Raw genomic sequence first — 18,683 nt, 5'->3', positions numbered from 1 at the left:
TTTTTGTAATGTATTCTTTTATTAAATTCGTCGATTATATAAATATATGTTTAGTGGAATTTATCTGCATTTCACATTAAAATTGTGTATATGGATTTTATTGTCCTGTGTTTCCTTTTACAGTAATTGATAGTTAATTGGTATACCTGCTTAATATATTGCGTTAATGAATATTTATTTCACTTTATTAATTGCTTTATAAACATGTTTAACTTTATACTTGTAATACAATTGGTGAGTTTATATATATTTATGTTTGTATGATACTTAAAATGAAATATATGGCATATTATAGCATTGTACCTAAAAACATACCATTTTATGAGAGCATCAATACAGCAGTTTAATTATTATGGAATTGATTAACTCTGTTGGTAATAATACAATATAATAATATTCGTATTCAAAAACGCCTGTAAAAGGCAACCTGATTTATATCTGTACTGTTTACCATATACAATTATTTCTTTAAGGACATGTATATCAACACAAGAACAAAAATGTTATAAAATTTAATACATATGCCTTAGGGGAATGCATAGAAATAATATTACAATTTTTTTTAAATATAAATTCTTTAAAGCGTGCTCCCTGATTTATGTACCTTTTCGTACAATCTTGTTTTATATGTTGTATAACCCGTTTTGAATATTGTTTCAATCATTTATTATAATTATTTCCACTTTCTTAAACTCTTGTTTGATCTTCTTCTCCCTTTTTTGGTAATAACAAATATATTTATTAAAAAAGATTTTATTCTTTTCCCGGTGCACATTATTTTTCTCATTTCGTGTTCTTATTATTATTAACTTTATTTTTTTATTTATTTATATATTTTGTACCCTTAAAATTAAATTAGACAAGAAAATTATGTCAACTTATTTAACGACAACGTCGTAAGCATCAAATGGCATTAATAGCCAACAGATCGACACAAAAAAAAGATACGCTTAAATCTTAAATTGTCATAAAGAAGTTCTTATGCTTAAATACCGTGTCAGTAAGCATGTTAATACAATTAGAAAGTCTTTTCGTCCTAATATAATCATTGAGATGACTTCTAAGGATTAAAAAAACTTAAAAAAAAAAAATGGAATTCCATTTCAAAGTTAGGAAAGAAAGTTAATTGCAGTTTGCAATTTGGATAATTAAGATTCGCTTAATTTTGACCAAATTTAAAGAAAAACTAATAGGAGATGTATCAAATATATATATTTATACAATATATCAAATATTTTGGTTTTTATAAAATTTTAAAAACATTATTTTAAGATCGCATAAAATAACTTTGTTTAAAATTATAAATATATAATATAACATAAATTATCCATGGGTGAAGCCATGTCAGTAGACCAAATAAATTTAGATATTAAGTTATTTAGCCTTTAAATGTTAGCTCTACGAAAGCAGCGAACTTTATTGGCTAAACGATCAGATTTATTCTTAAGGATGGTTAGAGTCTTCAGGAAGCGTCAAAGGATCAACTCTTGTTCAGTTTACACCTACAGGATCGGAGACGAAACACAGATCTAGTAAGCGGTTTAAAAAATTAAGGACATTATTAACTTGAGGCAAAGAATTGTCAAGAAAGCCATCAATGAGGTCATGCAGAACATTGAACGAACCATCTGATGATCAAGAAGCTCCAGATATATTAGAGTCTTCTAGAGTTACTATTTGGTCTCGATCTGAAAGCATGTTGGAATCAGCCTGAATTGCCTGTTGTGTGTTGTCAATAAATATGATCTTTACCAGATGAAGTAACAAGTTATTTAGATAAAACTACCTGGAAATGATAGTTTTACACAGATAAATTTATTAGCTGTGAGATCGTCAATTAGAATCAGTTTGGAGATAAGGCTGCAGTCAACGGCAATTAAAACTCAACCTTGTCGCTTGGAAAGAGAGTCCAATCCATAAATTGTGTACTTACCTGGAAATATTTCGGAGCAGAGAATCTCCGGCTTTAACCAGGTTTCAGTAAACACAATTACCTTGGATGAAGATCGCTCTGCGAGCATGAAATTCTCTAGAGTAATAATCATCCTATTCCGAATTACTAACATATCGTTACATTTCGTTTGTCAATTTTGGAATTCTAGCTGGTTTCAATATTTTTTGACAGATATGGTGGGCTAATCAATTTGGGCTTTATTATGTGATTTATTTATATTGGTTTATTGACTACATTTTTTTCATGAAATTCAGAAAATTAAATTTTTCCTAAATCTTCTCAAGCGTACCTGCTCCCAAGAAGTGTATGCCCTGAGTGTATCCCAATGAGTCCAGCGTTGTCAGCGCTCGGAATCATCTGTATGTGAGATTGCGGACATATATTGACTATGTTATCAGTTTCCTCCAATACGCGACTGTACTCCAAAAATTCTCTGTGCGTTTGATAAACGCGAAATCTTCCCGCACCAAGATTCGATCATCAATGATGATAAATTTGCTTGATAATATAAAACAAGTATACACTTACAGTTTTTAACTGGATCATTAAAAATCGATGTGGAACTAATAGGAGATATATAAAAGCTATTTTGGTTTTGATAATATTTTAAAAACATTATTTTTAGATGGTTAAAAATAATTTTATTTTCAATTCTAAGTATCTAATATAACACTGACATGACTGACGGACGGGCAGACAATCTTGGCGAGATCGACTCGGCTGTTGATGCTGATCAAGAATACAGCGTTCCAAACTTCTGACTAAAATTATGTTACCCTACAATTGTATAAAAATGTTGTAAGAGTACAAGCGTTTTGACTTATTCGCCATTGTAGGAAAGCGCATAATGAAAAGAAATAAAGAAAACTCGCCTTTGAATCAATCTAAAAAGAAATCGTTCAGGCGGGGGTGAAGAATAGTAAAAATGAATTCCTAACGCTTACAAAAATATCCCCGGCAGCAGCCATGTCAGTGCACATGAACAGATCAGACCAATGAAAATCCGATATACAATTTTTCACCTCTTCGAAGTCCAACTTGCAAAAACAATTTTTGTTTTTTTTTTTTTTGCATGACCGTCGGATATATTGTGTAAATGGGTCAGAATTCAAAAGTAGAATGACAGGGATCTTCAATTGCCATCCTAGCTAAACTATCTGTCGCCGAATCAGAGACAAACTAAAGAGAAGAAAGGAAGCTAACTTCGGCACGCCGAAGTTTATATACCCTTGCAGATTGGTTTTGATGTTTATATTATAGACTTAAATGCTGAAAACACACACAAAACAGAGTTTCATAGCATTTTACCTATACTTGCTATGTTTACAGTTTGACAGTTACAGTTTTACATTCACAGCTTTATATTTTCTCTACATCTACCGATCGTTCCTATGGCAGCTATAAGATATAGTCGTCCGATTAATAATATCTAAAAAATGGTGCAAAAATGTTGAAAAACAGCTATAATTTTTTTCTAAAAATTTATCGATCATTTGTATGGGGCTATATGATATAGTCGCCCGATCCGGCCCCTTCCGATATATATAGCAGTGAGAATACATAGAATACTATATGCAAAGTTTCATTCAGATAGCTTTAAAACTGAGGGACTAGTTTGCGTAGAAACGGACAGACGGACAGACGGACGGACGGACGGACGGACGGACAGACGGACATGGCTAGATCGACTCGGCTGTTGATGCTGATCAAGAATATATATACTTTATAGGGTCGGAAACGTCGCCTTCACTGCGTTGCAAACTTCTGACTGAAATTATAATACCCTGCAAGGGTATAAAAATAGACAAAAAAAATCTCCCAGAACTAATAAATTTTTCCTATCTGAAAGTCTATTGAAAGCTAATTGAATAGCAAACAGATGGTTCAATAAATAGGAAGGATTAAAAATGGTGGAATGTAAGAAAATGTAATAAAGAGAAAGCTACCAAAATAACGGTTTTGTACCCCTTGACAACAACATGCTCTGGCCAGAATTTCACAAATCATATTCTGTGAAAAAATTCGCTAGGAACATTTATTTTGAATGATGACATTTTCCTAGGATAAGAAAATTTAAATTTTTCTGCCTTTGTTTTTTCCTTTTCAGCTCTTGTTTTGCCCTGGATAAATGCGACTAAATCTTCCGATGTTTTATCCCGAATTCTACGCGAAAGAAATATGTATATGTTTCGTAGATGGTACCGCTATTAGGGCTTTTGGCGAGGCAGACTGATTATTTGCCCTGCCTATTTCGGCCAGCAGTCCAGGCCTGGCGCTCTTGACGGATGAAACCACTATTTCAGCAGTAACGGTAGTCGATGTCTGTATGCAAGTCATCGACGCATAGTACCGCATCTAGAACAAAAGCCGTTCCAAAAATAGAAAAAGTCATGACCGCAAACCCATCATTTTATCGTGATCGTTTTTAACCATACATACATTTTCCAAGGATTCCGAATCCGTAATAAAAATAATTTTAGTAGTTTTTTGTGGAAGATATGAGAATTAACTCTTGATCTTTTTTTCATTTTATGCATTATAAAAAAATATAAATTGGTCGGCTTTCAGGTAATATTACAAAAAACCATATACCCAATAGTCATGCTTTTTGCTTTAAGGGGGATATACATACATGTAAACAAAAATTTTTTGGGAAAATTTTTTTTTTTGGTTTAAAAAATAGTTTATTATTTAAAGAATATAGTGTGTAAGTTTCATTATCGAATTCCAACTCTAAGTGCCTCAAATCAAGTATGCACGCAAGGTATACAAGTGTTAACGTGGGCGCATCAAAAACTTTAAACGTCTTTTTCTCAGCTTCTAATTTTTGCATTTCTACATGTACTACATTTCTACTATGTAACATATCGGAGTGAATCAAAAATTATTATGATCAGCATGAAATTATCTTCTATTTGAACCTACATGGTTGTTATAAAACTGAGTATTAATATTTTTTAAGAGGGTGGGAAGTGAAAACTGATCACCTGAAAATGGCAATTTTTCCTTCAAATCAAAATTTAATTTTTTTGTCTTGATTTCTTTTTGGTTTTTTAGGTTCAAATAGAAGATACAGGTGTAATGTATACAAAAAAATTTAGTTTACGGAATTTGGACAGGAATTACGAGCTCTATCGTGTCCATAGCACGGCAACTCAAAGCTCGAGGCGCTACGGCATATGTTCCATAGGTCCGCCATTTTGTAAAATATTGTTTATAACAAAATTTTTTTATTATCTCCGATTCCACTTTTAAATATCTCCAAAGTTCCACGAAGATTGCTTGACTATTTCCTACATTAAAAAATTCACGAAAAATGTCTACATTTTGACCATTTACATGTATATCCCCCCTTAAGGGGGTCTTCTCATTCAAAAGCCGTTTTTTGGACGCTTTTTAAAAAAATTCTTATTTGAAAACGCAAAGAATAATTGAAAACTTTTTTTATTTATTGTATTCAAAAATGTTCAAAGTAACTAAAAAAGTTGTTCTTGCCTCGATACGAGGGTTGTTCAAAGAGTAATGAGACTTCAAACTTGGTGGTCGAAAAAAAAGGTGTCGTCCTGGCGGCCACGATTCAGGGTCTCCAGAGCGTCCGAAATGAAAAATAAAAACGGGGTTATAATCAGAATTGATGTCATTTTCGGGTGACGGAACAGATTTTTTTTTTAATTTTTTTAAACAAAATGGCGGCCATTAAAAAAAAAATTTCGATTTCGGGCTTTTTTTTTGTAGTTTAGTGTAAAAAAAAAATAGAAAAAAAATTTTTTTTTAAAATCTGTTCCGTCACCCGAGAATGGTGACAATTCTGCGTCGACTCCACTTTGTTTCATGAAAATCGGTTCAGTTGAACTGGAGATATCATGGCCGCCAGTTCGAAAAACGTGGTTTCGAGATAAACGCGTTTGAAGTTTGAAAAAAGCTCATTTTGCGAAGAACTTGCTTCACAAAAAAGGCTGTATCTTCTAAAGTATTTCGAATTTCTAAAAATCCTTTTGGGGACATATACACACCATCCCAAGCTATAAATAAATGCAAAAAAAAAAATCGAAAAAAAAAGTTGCCCAATGAGAAGACCCCCTTAAATGACAGGTACAAAACTATGTAACTGTTAATGTAAAACTGTAAGTGTGTTTTTTTAACATATTATATAAATGACAAATATATAAATAAATAAATAAATAATAATAATATTTTGAATTGATAAAAATTGATAAAATTAAATTAAATTAACTTAATATGATTTAGATGGCGATTCAATTTGCTCGCCGTATTTATCATGACTATAAAATGAGGTGATTTTTTTTGGTAAACTTTATTGGTATGTATATCTTGCTTTAAATGATTTTACCACTTACAAGTGTTTTGATGTCACCGCTTGACAATTCTTATGCAAAATTCACATCATTAGATAATTATTAATAAAAAATCAAGTTAATTTGCTTAGAAAAATAATATATAAATAAAATAACAACAGAATATTCATTTTAGTAGTGGTTAATATATAATTAGAATAATAATAGCTTTTCCAAAGTATATTTGAGAAGCTTTTATTTTTTCAATTATAGATTACCAACTACTAAAATGAATATAGTATTATTCAAAAGTATATTTAAAAAGCTATTATAAATAAATATATATATATATATATATTGATATATATATATATATATATATATATATATATATATATATATATCAATATATATATATATATATATATATATATATATATGTATTATTATATAAATTATTTATATATTTATATTTATTATGTATATATTATCCATTTATGAGGAAGACATTTCGGCATTGCATTGTTTGTTATTTTTATCTTATACGAGCAAATTAGTCAATGGTTTCTAAAATAATTTTTTTTAGAGATATTATTTAATCAGTAAAATATTACTTAATTTATAATATAATTACCATCTTATAAGAGTTACATATTGTTATTATTATTTTTAAGTACACTTATTATTTTTGAATACTTAGATGAAAAATATTTGCTTTACAAATTGTTTTGTTTTTTGAGGAGTTTTTGCCCCTTTTCCGTGGCCGAAAATACAAAATAAAGGCTTTAAATCAGAAGTTTTTTTATTTGGTTGGCCTGGGCTTATATAATAATATAAAAACGTTTTTCACACCCTTAAAAAAATTAAAAGAATTTATTTTAAATGGAATTGAATTTTTGCATGCCTGCATAGTTAGAAGATTTAAATCCACATCCCCATGTATTTTAGGCATTTGATTTTGAATCTGGTGTCTGTATCCCATTTTCAAATATTTGTTTTTTTGTGGATGTATCAATAATAAAAAGTATAAAAGTACATAGTACGGTATCTTCCATATGAATAAAAAATTAAATAACATAAAATTTACAAAAACCATAGAACCAAGAATACAGGACCAATACTGATACCAAATTTAGCGCATAAAAAAATCATGGAGGTAATTCCAAACTCGGACACTTTTTTTTTTCACCTATATTGAAATATTTTTTTGGTAATGTGCAAGACTTAACTAAGCCGTGGGCTTTAATTTAACTTTCATATTAGTATCTTAATATTATTAGTCAATTATTAGCTGATTATTAGAAGAATTTACTATCTCTTTACATTATGTTATCATTTCAGTGACTGCTATGAATCTGAGGTTGTACGTAAATGAATCGGCAAGATTACAGAACCAAGAACCGGAATATACTTTCCAAAGGTTTTTGAGAATATTTCCTATACGTCTGGTATGGCAACCCAAAAGTCAAAAAATTAACGGTATTGCAATTAATGTACTGCTCTTTTCCTTCAAAATCAGTTTTTAAAAATTGAAAACAAATTTATTGATCTCCGATATAACTTCTTTTGAATTTGTATACCATTGAGGGCTACTTTAGTTAGAAGTTGGCATCATACAGGTATGTTCCGGTTTCCACTTTTTGATTTTAGATTTGAGATGTTTCATGTGACTTCGTTATCAGATGTTTCGGGATTCAGTTACTTTATTTGCTATACATATATATATATATACATATTATTCTTATTCTATTATGCTAGATATTTCAAATCTAAGATATACAGGCCTGTTCTAGTTTCCACTTCCGCAAAATTTATTCAGATTTGGATTTCCCTGTTCTGTTCTAGTATTCACTTCCGAAAAATTCTTACGGATTCGTATATCCCTCTGTTAAGTCTCTTTTAATTTGCAGGCGAAACGTTCGAAACTTTCCGTGTGCCATTTGGCCGGCGGATTCAAATCCGCAAAATCAGAAATTAATTATTTTAAAATACAATCAAGCCTGTTCTAGTTTCCACTCGGAAGTGAATTTGATAACATTTGCATATTTTCCTTTAACATAAACGAATTTCCCTAGGTGATTTATGGAAATTTTTAAAAATTTCCCTTAAATTTCTGAACAAAATCAGCTGGTCGCTTTTAACAAAAGAGTTTGCCTTGTCTAAGATTTGCTGATCAAATTTTGGCCCGCTGTAATTTCCAACTCATAGATTGTAATGAAGCACTAATTTAATGAATAAAATCGAAGGAATATGCATTTACGGCTGGAATTAAACATTTTGAAATATTTGAAATTGCTATCAGCTGTTCTGGTGGCAAAATGCTAGAGAGAGTTGTCGAGGGCTTAGAAAAAATTCCCTTCGCATAACACTTAGTTCAGTTTGTAAATTAAATTGGCTGGTATTTTAAACAAAAACACTTTTTCATATACTTTACCCTAATAGCAGATCTTTTAATTGTAAAACAACATAAAAAGTAATTGTTCGAAATTAATCTTAAATATATGCCGTTTTTTTTTTTTTTTGAAACGCTGAAAACCCTTAAATGGTCCATCTCAAATACGACACTGCGGCGGCGGATTTGCAATAATGTTGAAGGTTGGAATCGAACCGATTTTAAGGTGCACCCACAAAATAATTATTTATAAATCAATAAAGTAATACTAAAGTACTTTAGTATTAGCTAATTCAATTATGCAATAATGTTCCCAAAACCTCTAGGAATAGATTACAATTAACATTTGTAATATACATAATCGCAATATATTTTAAAATAATTAATTGCTGATTGAATTTGAATCCACCGGCCATATGTCACACGGAAAGTTTCCGAACGTTTCGCCTGCAAATTAACAGAGACTTAACAGAGGGATATACGAATCCGTAAGAATTTTTCGGAAGTGAATACTAGAACAGGTCAGGGAAATCCGATTCCGAATAAATTTTGCGGAAGTGGAAACTAGGACAGGCCTGTATATGATAAAGTCGTCCGTTTTTCAAAAAAATTAAATTGAAATTCTGAAATAGTATAAAATGTTCATATCTCAAAGTATATAAAAATATACTAACAAGGAAGTTATAATTTTTTTTCTGAAAAAATTCAGATCGTTTTTATGACAGCTATATAGTTGTCCGATCCGGCACGTTCCGACTTACATATATGTTTACCAGCGAGAGTAGTCAAAAGATTATCAGCAAAGTTTCATTCAGATAGGTGAGGGACTAGTTGACGTAGAAACGGACAGACGGACGATAGACGGACATGGGTAGATCGACTCGGCTGTTGATGCTGATAAACAATATATATACTTTATAGGGTCGGAAAGGTCTCCTTCATTGCGTTGCAACTTCTGACTAAAATTATAATTCCTTGCAAGGGGATACAAATAACGATCGAAAGTTACAGTTCCTCAAAAGTAACAAAAACTGTTTTTTTTTAAATTTATGGTTGGAGTATCTCAAAAACCAGCGAATCAAAAACCCTCGGCCTGTATAATTATAATTATTTAAATATTAAAATGTTTTGTCCATAATTGTTATTTTAAAAAGTTTTTTAACATTTTCTTATAGCAAAACTTATATATGCAAGAAATTAATTTTCCAAATTGATAAATAAGTGCACAAATTTGTTAACTCTTTTTTCATAAAAAAATTCGAGTTTAACTGACTTTTAACCAGGGATCGCAAAGAAGAGTTATGAAAAGGTAATAATTGAATATAACTTTAGGTTTAAAATTTAAAAATAAAAATTGATCATAACTTTTATTTTAAAAATGGAAAATAAAAATTGAATTTCAATAACTTTTTAACTGAGCAACCTATTTTAAAGAATTAATTAATCTAACTTTCAATACCTTTCGTTTGATGTATATACCTATTAATTTATGGCTTTGACTAATATCTTCGCAATTTGCGTTTGAATAAAATGGTAATGACTAAAATATGCAAAATATATAAAAATATACAAAATATGCAAATATGTAAAATAAACACATATTAAAACATTTAATTAAAGAGATTCTTAGAGTGATAAAGAGGTTAAAATGTCTTGATCCTATAAAAAAAATGCAAATACATATGAACTACATATACATATCTAACGAAAGGTACTGGAAAGTAGATTTATTATATATGCCAATCTTTAAAATTGGTCGCTTAGCTTAAAAGTTATTGCAATTCTATTTCTATTTTTATTTTTTAAATAAAAGTTGTCAATTTTTATTTTAATTTTTTTTTTTCAATATTAAAGTTATATGTGAATTTTTTCTTTCTCATAACTCTTATTTGCGATCCATGATTTTAATATATAATATTAAGAGTTCACAACCTTAACATATTATCAATAAATAAAAATTGTATAAACAACGATTTAAAAATTGTCTATGCCACTGTATCATAGAGCGGGAAATTATACAGTTAAATGATTGTATTGAATAAAAACTTAAATTTCAACCTTTATTTAAAATTCCAACAAAATTAAGAATAAACAAAATTTTCGGTATCACAGAAAACTATTTGAAGTCCCCCAAAAATCTTGGCGCAGTTTTATAAGAACGTCGTGTCGTTGTAATTTTTATTTTTTTTAAATACAGCGCGCTTTATTTAAATTAAGTTTTGTGTTACGGCAAAGGGGCTTGTATTTTGTATTACATTACTTCCGAGTTAAGAAAGTATTTAATTTACGACTCTTTAATCAAATTTAAATTAGTAATTCAATTATTATTTGTTTTTATTGGGGAAAAATTTAAACAGCCGAATACAATTTTCTGCTTTCGTTCTTTTTTTATGAAATAGGCTTTGACATCGTTAGGAAAAAAAGTTTTTTAAAAAAATGTACAATAGTCTCGGAAAAAACATAAATGTTATGCACAAATAGACTTATTATGTCTTATAATCATAAAATAAGGGAATACCCTGATCATATGTTTATATGTTTAAAAGATATAATAAATCTATTTTTGTATAATATTCTTATAATATAATAATCAGTTTATTACAAAGATAGTACGATAAGCATAAAAGCTTGGTTAAGAAAAACAATCCATTCCACCAAAAACAAAACCCTTTTTCTTTTCCAACCTTAATTATTTAACTTTTTAATCTGTGTTGGGACTTTAATTAATCAGTTCTATTAAGATCATTTCAGTAAAACCCGTACAATATGAGTTACCTTTAATATAAATCTCCCCATTTCTAATGATAGGATTCTTAGATTAAATATACCTAGTTCCCACATTAAATCTATTTTGTTATGGGACAGCAGTTTCTTCAGCACATTATTTCTGCATATCATCAAGTTATTCGAACCATCAGATCTTCGCTGATTATTGTCAAATTCAATATGAAGTATGACGCAGTCAGTGTGATATGGAGATGCATAGTGATCACCAGTAAACTTTTTTGATTCATTTTAATAAACTATATACCTACACAAACTTACACTTAAAATAAGGTATACCAAAATATTAGTTCCTTTAATATCGTAGGCGAGCACCTGGGACCCCGAGTTTGTAAATGACCAGGGTGAGCGAGGAGATGGGACGATTGCAGGCAACTTGTTTGACTTATCATACCCATTGCGTGAAGGTTGTTGCGTATGTACTGAAATATAAGGATTTAAATCAAATAAAATACATCTCATTATATGCATTATTAGGTAAAAAAAAAGTTATCACTTGGTTTCCAAAGATATAGACTAAAGCTTAATTTTCTAATATTCTTCCAGCAATATACTTATATAGATAAAATAAATATTCTGGGTGTTTCCTTGACGACTGAATTACTGAAACTATCGGCGATGTATCGCGATAGTTAGCCGACATTTTCAGCCATTTTAATGGGAACAGCTGTTAAGTTAAAAACCGAAAAAGTTATATTTATACCCTTGCAGGGTATAATAATTTTAGCCAGAAGTTTGCAACGCTGTGATGAAGATACACTGCAAGGGTATACAAATTTGTCAAACACTTTGTTTTATCCAACATTTCTATACCCTTGCAGGGTATAATATTTCAGTCAGAAGTTTGCAACGCAGTGAAGGAGACCTTTCCGACCCTATAAAATATATATATTCTTGATCAGCATCAAGAGCCGAGCCGATCTAGCCATGTCCGTCTGTCCGTCCGTCCGTCTGTCCGTCCGTTCGTCTGTCCGTCCGCAAATTAGTCCCTCAGTTTTAAAGCTATCTGAATGAAACTTTGCATATAGTCTTTTCTATACTCTCACTGCTATAAATGTCGGAATGGGCCGGATCGGATGACTATATCATATAGCTGCCATACAAATGTTGAATACATTTTTAGAAAAAAAAAAACATAAATTGGTTGTTTTTCAACATTTTTGCACCATTTTGAGATATGGCCAATTTATATTATTTCAGAATTTCGGTTTTAATTTTATGAAAATCGAACGACTATATCTTCTAGCTGCCATAGAAGCGATCGGTAAATGTAGAGAAAATGTGAGGTTTCGAATGTAAAACTGTAACTGACAAACTGTAATAATAATAAGAATAGGTAAAATGTAATGAAACTCTGTTTTGTGTGTGTTTTCAGCATTTAAATCTATAATATTAGGTTGTGTGGTAATGACTTACCGGTTTTTATGTACATTCTAATTTCGCGCTTCGCTTGTGAAGTCAAATATAATCGTATCTGGCAATGTTGTATATCGTTTGAAAGGTATTTAAAATGACATATAGTTTGTTTACATGAGCTTACAATCGATTGGAATGGAGTTCACAAACGCAGAAATTCGGGCAATTTTTAAATTTTATTACGCACAGGGAAAAACTGCTACGGAGTCTCGCAGACAGATTATTGCTGTCTTAGGAGATAACAAACTTTCGATTCAAACCGCCGAACAGTGGTTTAGGCGATTCCGAAGTGGCAATTTTGATACCGAAATACCCAAGCCTTCCGGACGACCAGTGACCGTTGATACGGATAAAATCATGGAAATAGTGGATCGAGTCATGTGACTATTAGAACCATCGCAGAGGAGCTGCAACTAAGCACGGAAACCGTCCATAGGCATTTAACCCTAGACGGTCATGCTTCGTCGATTCGACGACGCAAAATCACAAAAGATCGAAAAATGAAAAAGGGGTTGTTTTTATACCCTTGCAGGGTATTATAATTTCAGTCAGAAGTTTGCAACGCAGTGAAGGAGACCTTTCTGACCCTATAAAGTATATATATTCTTGATCAGCATCAACAGCCGAGTCGATCTAGCCATGTCCGTCTGTCTGTCTGTCCGTCTGTCTGTTTCTACGCAAACTAGTCCCTCAGTTTTAAAGCTATCTGAATGAAACTTTGCATATAGTCTTCTATCTCACTGCTATATATGTCGGAACGGGCCAAAACGGGCCGGATCGGACGACTATATTATATAGCTGCCATACAAATGTTCAATAATTATAGAAAAATAATTATAACTTGCTGTTTTTAAACATTTTTGCATAATTTTTTTAGATATGGCCATTTTATATTATTTCATAATTTTGGTAAAAATTTTATGAAAATCGGACGACTATATGATATAGCTGCCATAGGAACGATCGGGAAATTAATAGAAATAAAATTATAGCTTCGTTGTTTTTCAACGCATTTTTATTTACTCTGAAATATAAGCTTTTTTTTATTATTCTAGAATTTTGGTATACATTTCATAAAAATCGGACAACTATATCTTATAGCTGCCATAGAAGCGATCGGTAAATGTATAAAATATATAAAGCTGGGAATGTAAAACTGTAACTGTCAAACTGTAAACATAATAAGTATAGGTAAAATGTAATGAAACTCTGTTTCGTGAGTGTTTTCAGCATTTAAATCTATAATATAAACATCAAAACCAATCTGCAAGGGTATACAAACTTCGGCGTGCCGAAGTTAGCTTCCTTTCTTGTTTAAGTCTAAAATTTTTTTAAATGTATACTTATTATATATTATATTTTGTTGCTTTTTTGGGTTGTGGTTTTTTATTTTTTTAATTAAAAGTTATAAATTAAAAAGTTATGAAAAGAGAAATAAAAATTTAAAAATAAAATAATAATAATAAAAATTACATTAAAAAGGATAATTATTTCTTTCTTTTACAATTTTTATAAAAAGAATGCAGAACTTAAATTTCAACCTTTATTTAAAATTCCAACAAAATTAAGAATAAACAAAATTTTCGGTATCACAGAAAACTATTTGAAGTCCCCCAAAAATCTTGGCGCAGTTTTATAAGAACGTCGTGTCGTTGTTATTTTTATTTTTTTTAAATACAGCGCGCTTTATTTAAATTAAGTTTTGTGTTACGGCAAAGGGGCTTGTATTTTGTATTACATTACTTCCGAGTTAAGAAAGTATTTAATTTACGACTCTTTAATCAAATTTAAATTAGTAATTCAATTATTATTTGTTTTTATTGGGGAAAAATTTAAACAGCCGAATACAATTTTCTGCTTTCGTTCTTTTTTTATGAAATAGGCTTTGACATCGTTAGGAAAAAAAGTTTTTTAAAAAAATGTACAATAGTCTCGGAAAAAACATAAATGTTATGCACAAATAGACTTATTATGTCTTATAATCATAAAATAAGGGAATACCCTGATCATATGTTTATATGTTTTTTTATTTTTTTAATTAAAAGTTATAAATTAAAAAGTTATGAAAAGAGAAATAAAAATTTAAAAATAAAATAATAATAATAAAAATTACATTAAAAAGGATAATTATTTCTTTCTTTTACAATTTTTATAAAAAGAATGCAGAAAAGGAGTCTGTCTACAGACATCCAAACTAGAATGAATCCGATCGCTAACAAGTGTTCAAAACAAAGAAGGCGATCATGTCACAAATACCCGGGTGTCGTACCAAACACCCGGGTGTTTTCAAGACACTCAGGTCATAAATGGATTACTTTCTTGCAACTCTTTTTGCATAGTTGTTTTCTTCATGTGTGTCGTCCCGACACCCAGGTCATAAATGTGTTTTTTTCTTGTCACTCTTTTTGCATAGCTGTTTTTCTCGTGCCCTTTTTGAGTGCGAGTGTGATCGGCACCCGCTGACGAAAAGTACCGCTGCTCAACTCACAGAGTACTTGCAACACACAGATGTTTTTTTGTGGTTGTTTGTCTATTACTTTGATGCTCGGTGGTGAGTGGCACCGGTACCCGAATTTAGTGCAAAAAAATGCCACCCTTGCAGTTCTCTGGTATACACCATAATATCTAATGTTGATAGCCTCCCAAAACTAAAAACTTTAATATTAACCCACTTAGTCGCTCACGTGCCATAGTCGATACAGACTCGGACCTTGAGAGCGTGCAGCTTTTCCACTCACCGAAACCAGGCACCAGCTCCCAGCGCAGGGACGGGCCAAGGCGGTCAAGCGAGGGAATGAAGGCCAAGGCGCTGTACAAGGCTCCAGGAAAAAACCGCCCTATCCCCAGAGGAGAAGGCAAAGCTTACCTGGCTGAAGAGAAAATCGACCAGGGGAGGCTTCACTTCGCCAAACTCCCCCACATGACATCGACTGGCGGATTCGCCAACAAGGTGGAGGAGACGTTTGCCAACAAAAGGCAAGGCTCAACGAAAAGCACCTCTATGGACGCACAGGGGAGCAAGCGGCAACGCGGCCCTAAGGAGGCAGGCCCTTCCCAAATAGCGAAAAAGCCCAAAAAAACCGCAAATGTCAGTGAGGTGACCAAAAGACACTTGATTGTGGCCCTCATTGACAGAAGCGATGAAGATGGCAAAATGACCGAGGCGCAGTGGAAGATGGTGCATGCGCGGCTCATTGATTCATTGTACGCACGGATGGAGGATGATCCCAAAGCTCCCATGCCCACCTTCGATGGCGCTGGGTGGCTAATTGGGGTGAAAATCCTAAAGTGCATGGATGACCCGACGAGGAAGTGGCTGACACAAGCGGTCTGCCAGTTGGAGGCGCTGTGGGAGGGAGCCAAGCTAGTGGTGGTGGACCGGGAGCTAATCCCGTCCACTCCAAAAGCGAAGGTACTCTTCCCCATCGCAATCCAAGCGGACCGGGCGAACCCGGATATCCCAACCGCGGACTGGAAGGTTCCATCACCCAAGGAGGGGGGGGCAAAGTGCAGTCCTCCAGATAATCAAGGAGGCAGAGGACATCCTTTATCCCAGATACGGGAAGATGGCGTGGGGCATGGGTAGCGTATACCTGCGCCTCAAAAAGCGCCACCCCGGGGATAAGGATGCTCACACCCTGAAGGCAGATGTGGTGGAGAAGGACCTAGATCTGGAAACCATCGTGGATGCCGACCGGGAAATGACGCTGGATGAGTCCGACGAAGGTGAGGACGGTGAACTTACCGTAGTAGTCATCCCGTCGTATGGAGGTGAGCCCAGTACCCATGACACTCAGGGTGCTGCAGCTCAACCTCCATAAGAGCAAGGTCGCGTCGGCGGAACTCCTTATAGTCATGGAGCAAGGATCCGCCGACATGGATAGCCTCAGGCAATGCCATCGCCGGACTGAAGTCCGCAAATTACAATTTGCTCCATCCACCAACGGTAAGCAGGAAGGGTCCACACGCTAACCTTATGTCTCACAACAGCTCTGATGACCTGACCGTGGTGATGCTAGAGAGCGGGAAAAAGCGCCTTTTGGTAGCTTCCTGCTACATGGAACACGACAGGACGGCTCCACCAGAAGAACTCATGAGCTTGGTAGAAGCCAGCCCGAAGGACCAGCAACTGCTCGTGGGTGCAGACGCCAACGCGCACCACTGTGTATGGGGGAGCCCCGACATAAACGACAGAGGTGAGTCCCTCTTAGACTTTATACTCTCAACCAACCGGAGTATAGCAAACGTGGGAAAGAAACACACCTTTGTAGGTCCCACCTCCTCAAACGTGCTAGATCTTACTCTTGTAAGGGGACAAGGTACTTTGGTATCAGAATGGAGAGTCCTTGAGAGACCATCCTTCTCAGATCATAAGTACATACGGTCTTCAGGAACCACCGGAATACTAACTGGGGAAAGTTCAAGGAGACTATTGCGACACGGCTCGCGATCTCTCCGGGCATATTTGAATCCGCGGAAGACATAGAAAAGTCCCTAGAGACCATCTCCAAAGAACTGCTGGATGCGTACCTCGCATCATGCCCTATATCGGACACGAGAAAGAGGACCAGGCCACCCTGGTGGAATAAGAACCTTTCACTCCGACGCAACAAACTCAAAGAATTCTTTAAAATCGCCAAGCAGGCGAAAGATGACATCATCAATGAGGAATACAAAGTCCTACTTAGGGACTACAAGAAAGATATGCGCAAGGCGCAGAGAAACTCATGGAGAAACTTCTGCTCCAATATAGAGACTGCCCCGGAAACGTTTAGACTCCGGAAGCTGCTATCGAAGCAGGCAACCATACAGAGTGAGCTCAAACGCGACGACGGGCAGTGGACTGAGGGCAGGGAAGGGGCCCTAACAGCACTAATGCACGCGCGTTTCCCAGGATGCACCAGGACCTAGCAACTGGAGTAGAGCATCTCCCAAAAGATTTAATATCCTCTGGTAGAATCCACTGGGCTACAGACTCCTTTCCGAGGATAAAAGCACCAGGACTAGATGGAATATTCCCAGCCATGCTGCCGGTGACCAAGGAGGTGATCACCCCATGGCTCTACGCAATATATACAGCTTGTTTAAGCACGGGCTATATCCCTATCCAATGGAGGACCTCGCGGATTGTCTTCCTGCCCAAAGCAGGAAAGTGCAGCTACGTGAGCTCCAAGGATTACAGACCGATAAGCCTCACCTTATTCCTACTTAAAATGCTAGAAAAGCTGCTGGACCTATACATCAGGAACGATTTAGGGAGATAACTGTCGACCAACCAGCACGCCTACACGAAGGGGAAATCAGTGGAGACGGCACTACATTCGTTGGTAGCCACCATTGAGAGAGCCCTAAACAATAAGGAATATGCATTTGGAGTGTTCGTGGACATATCCGGGGCATTCAACAACGTTAGCACGGACGATCGCCTAGAAGCGACCAACTCGTCCCCCGCTATTAACTTGTGGATAAAAAATCTTCTAAGTTACCGGCGGGTTCAATCAGATTGGGGCACCGCTTCCATGGTGAGAGGAGCGCACAGAGGCACGCCGCAAGGTGGGGTTCTGTCGCCCCTCCTATGGAATCTGGTGGTAGACGACCTAATCAAGAGATTCGAGAGGAAAGCACCAAAGATAACAGCTTATGCGGTTGACATAAGCATTATTATCATGGGAGTCTGTCCATCGACCCTCAGCTCGATCATGGAAACAACGCTCAGGGAGATATGTGAGTGGGCGGTGAAGGTAGGACTCAATATCAATGCGGATAAGACGGACTTTATTCTCTTCACCAAGACAGCAAGCTGACGTGGAAGGCCAATGTAGTAGAGAGGGTAAAAAAGGCC

The 18,683-nt window shown here is 34.2% G+C and overlaps 1 protein-coding gene across 8 annotated transcripts in view; it reads right to left on the bottom strand.

Annotated features, from left to right (window-relative positions):
• DIP-lambda (Dpr-interacting protein lambda) overlaps positions 1 to 18,683 on the bottom strand; it is a 442,761-nt gene that overhangs the window by 87,426 nt on the left and 336,652 nt on the right. For 4 of the 8 annotated variants that reach the window (XM_070284577.1, XM_041777376.2, XM_070284579.1 and 1 more), the window contains one exon: positions 10,703 to 11,847. The exons of 1 other annotated variant lie outside the window; for it this stretch is intronic. In XM_070284577.1, coding sequence (XP_070140678.1) covers positions 11,657 to 11,847 — 191 coding nt within the window. In that variant the 3' untranslated portion in view covers positions 10,703 to 11,656. Of the gene's footprint in view, positions 1 to 10,638; positions 11,848 to 18,683 lie in introns of those variants that run through there. 3 more of the 8 variants (XM_070284581.1, XM_070284582.1, XM_070284584.1) reach the window with 2 other exon arrangements.

The sequence above is a fragment of the Drosophila kikkawai genome, chromosome 2R, assembly GCF_030179895.1.
Source record: "Drosophila kikkawai strain 14028-0561.14 chromosome 2R, DkikHiC1v2, whole genome shotgun sequence".
In the NCBI taxonomy this organism is placed as follows: Eukaryota; Metazoa; Arthropoda; class Insecta; order Diptera; family Drosophilidae; genus Drosophila; species Drosophila kikkawai.
The sequence above is the reverse complement of the archived record's forward strand: the minus strand, read 5'-3'. Positions and strand labels throughout refer to the sequence as shown.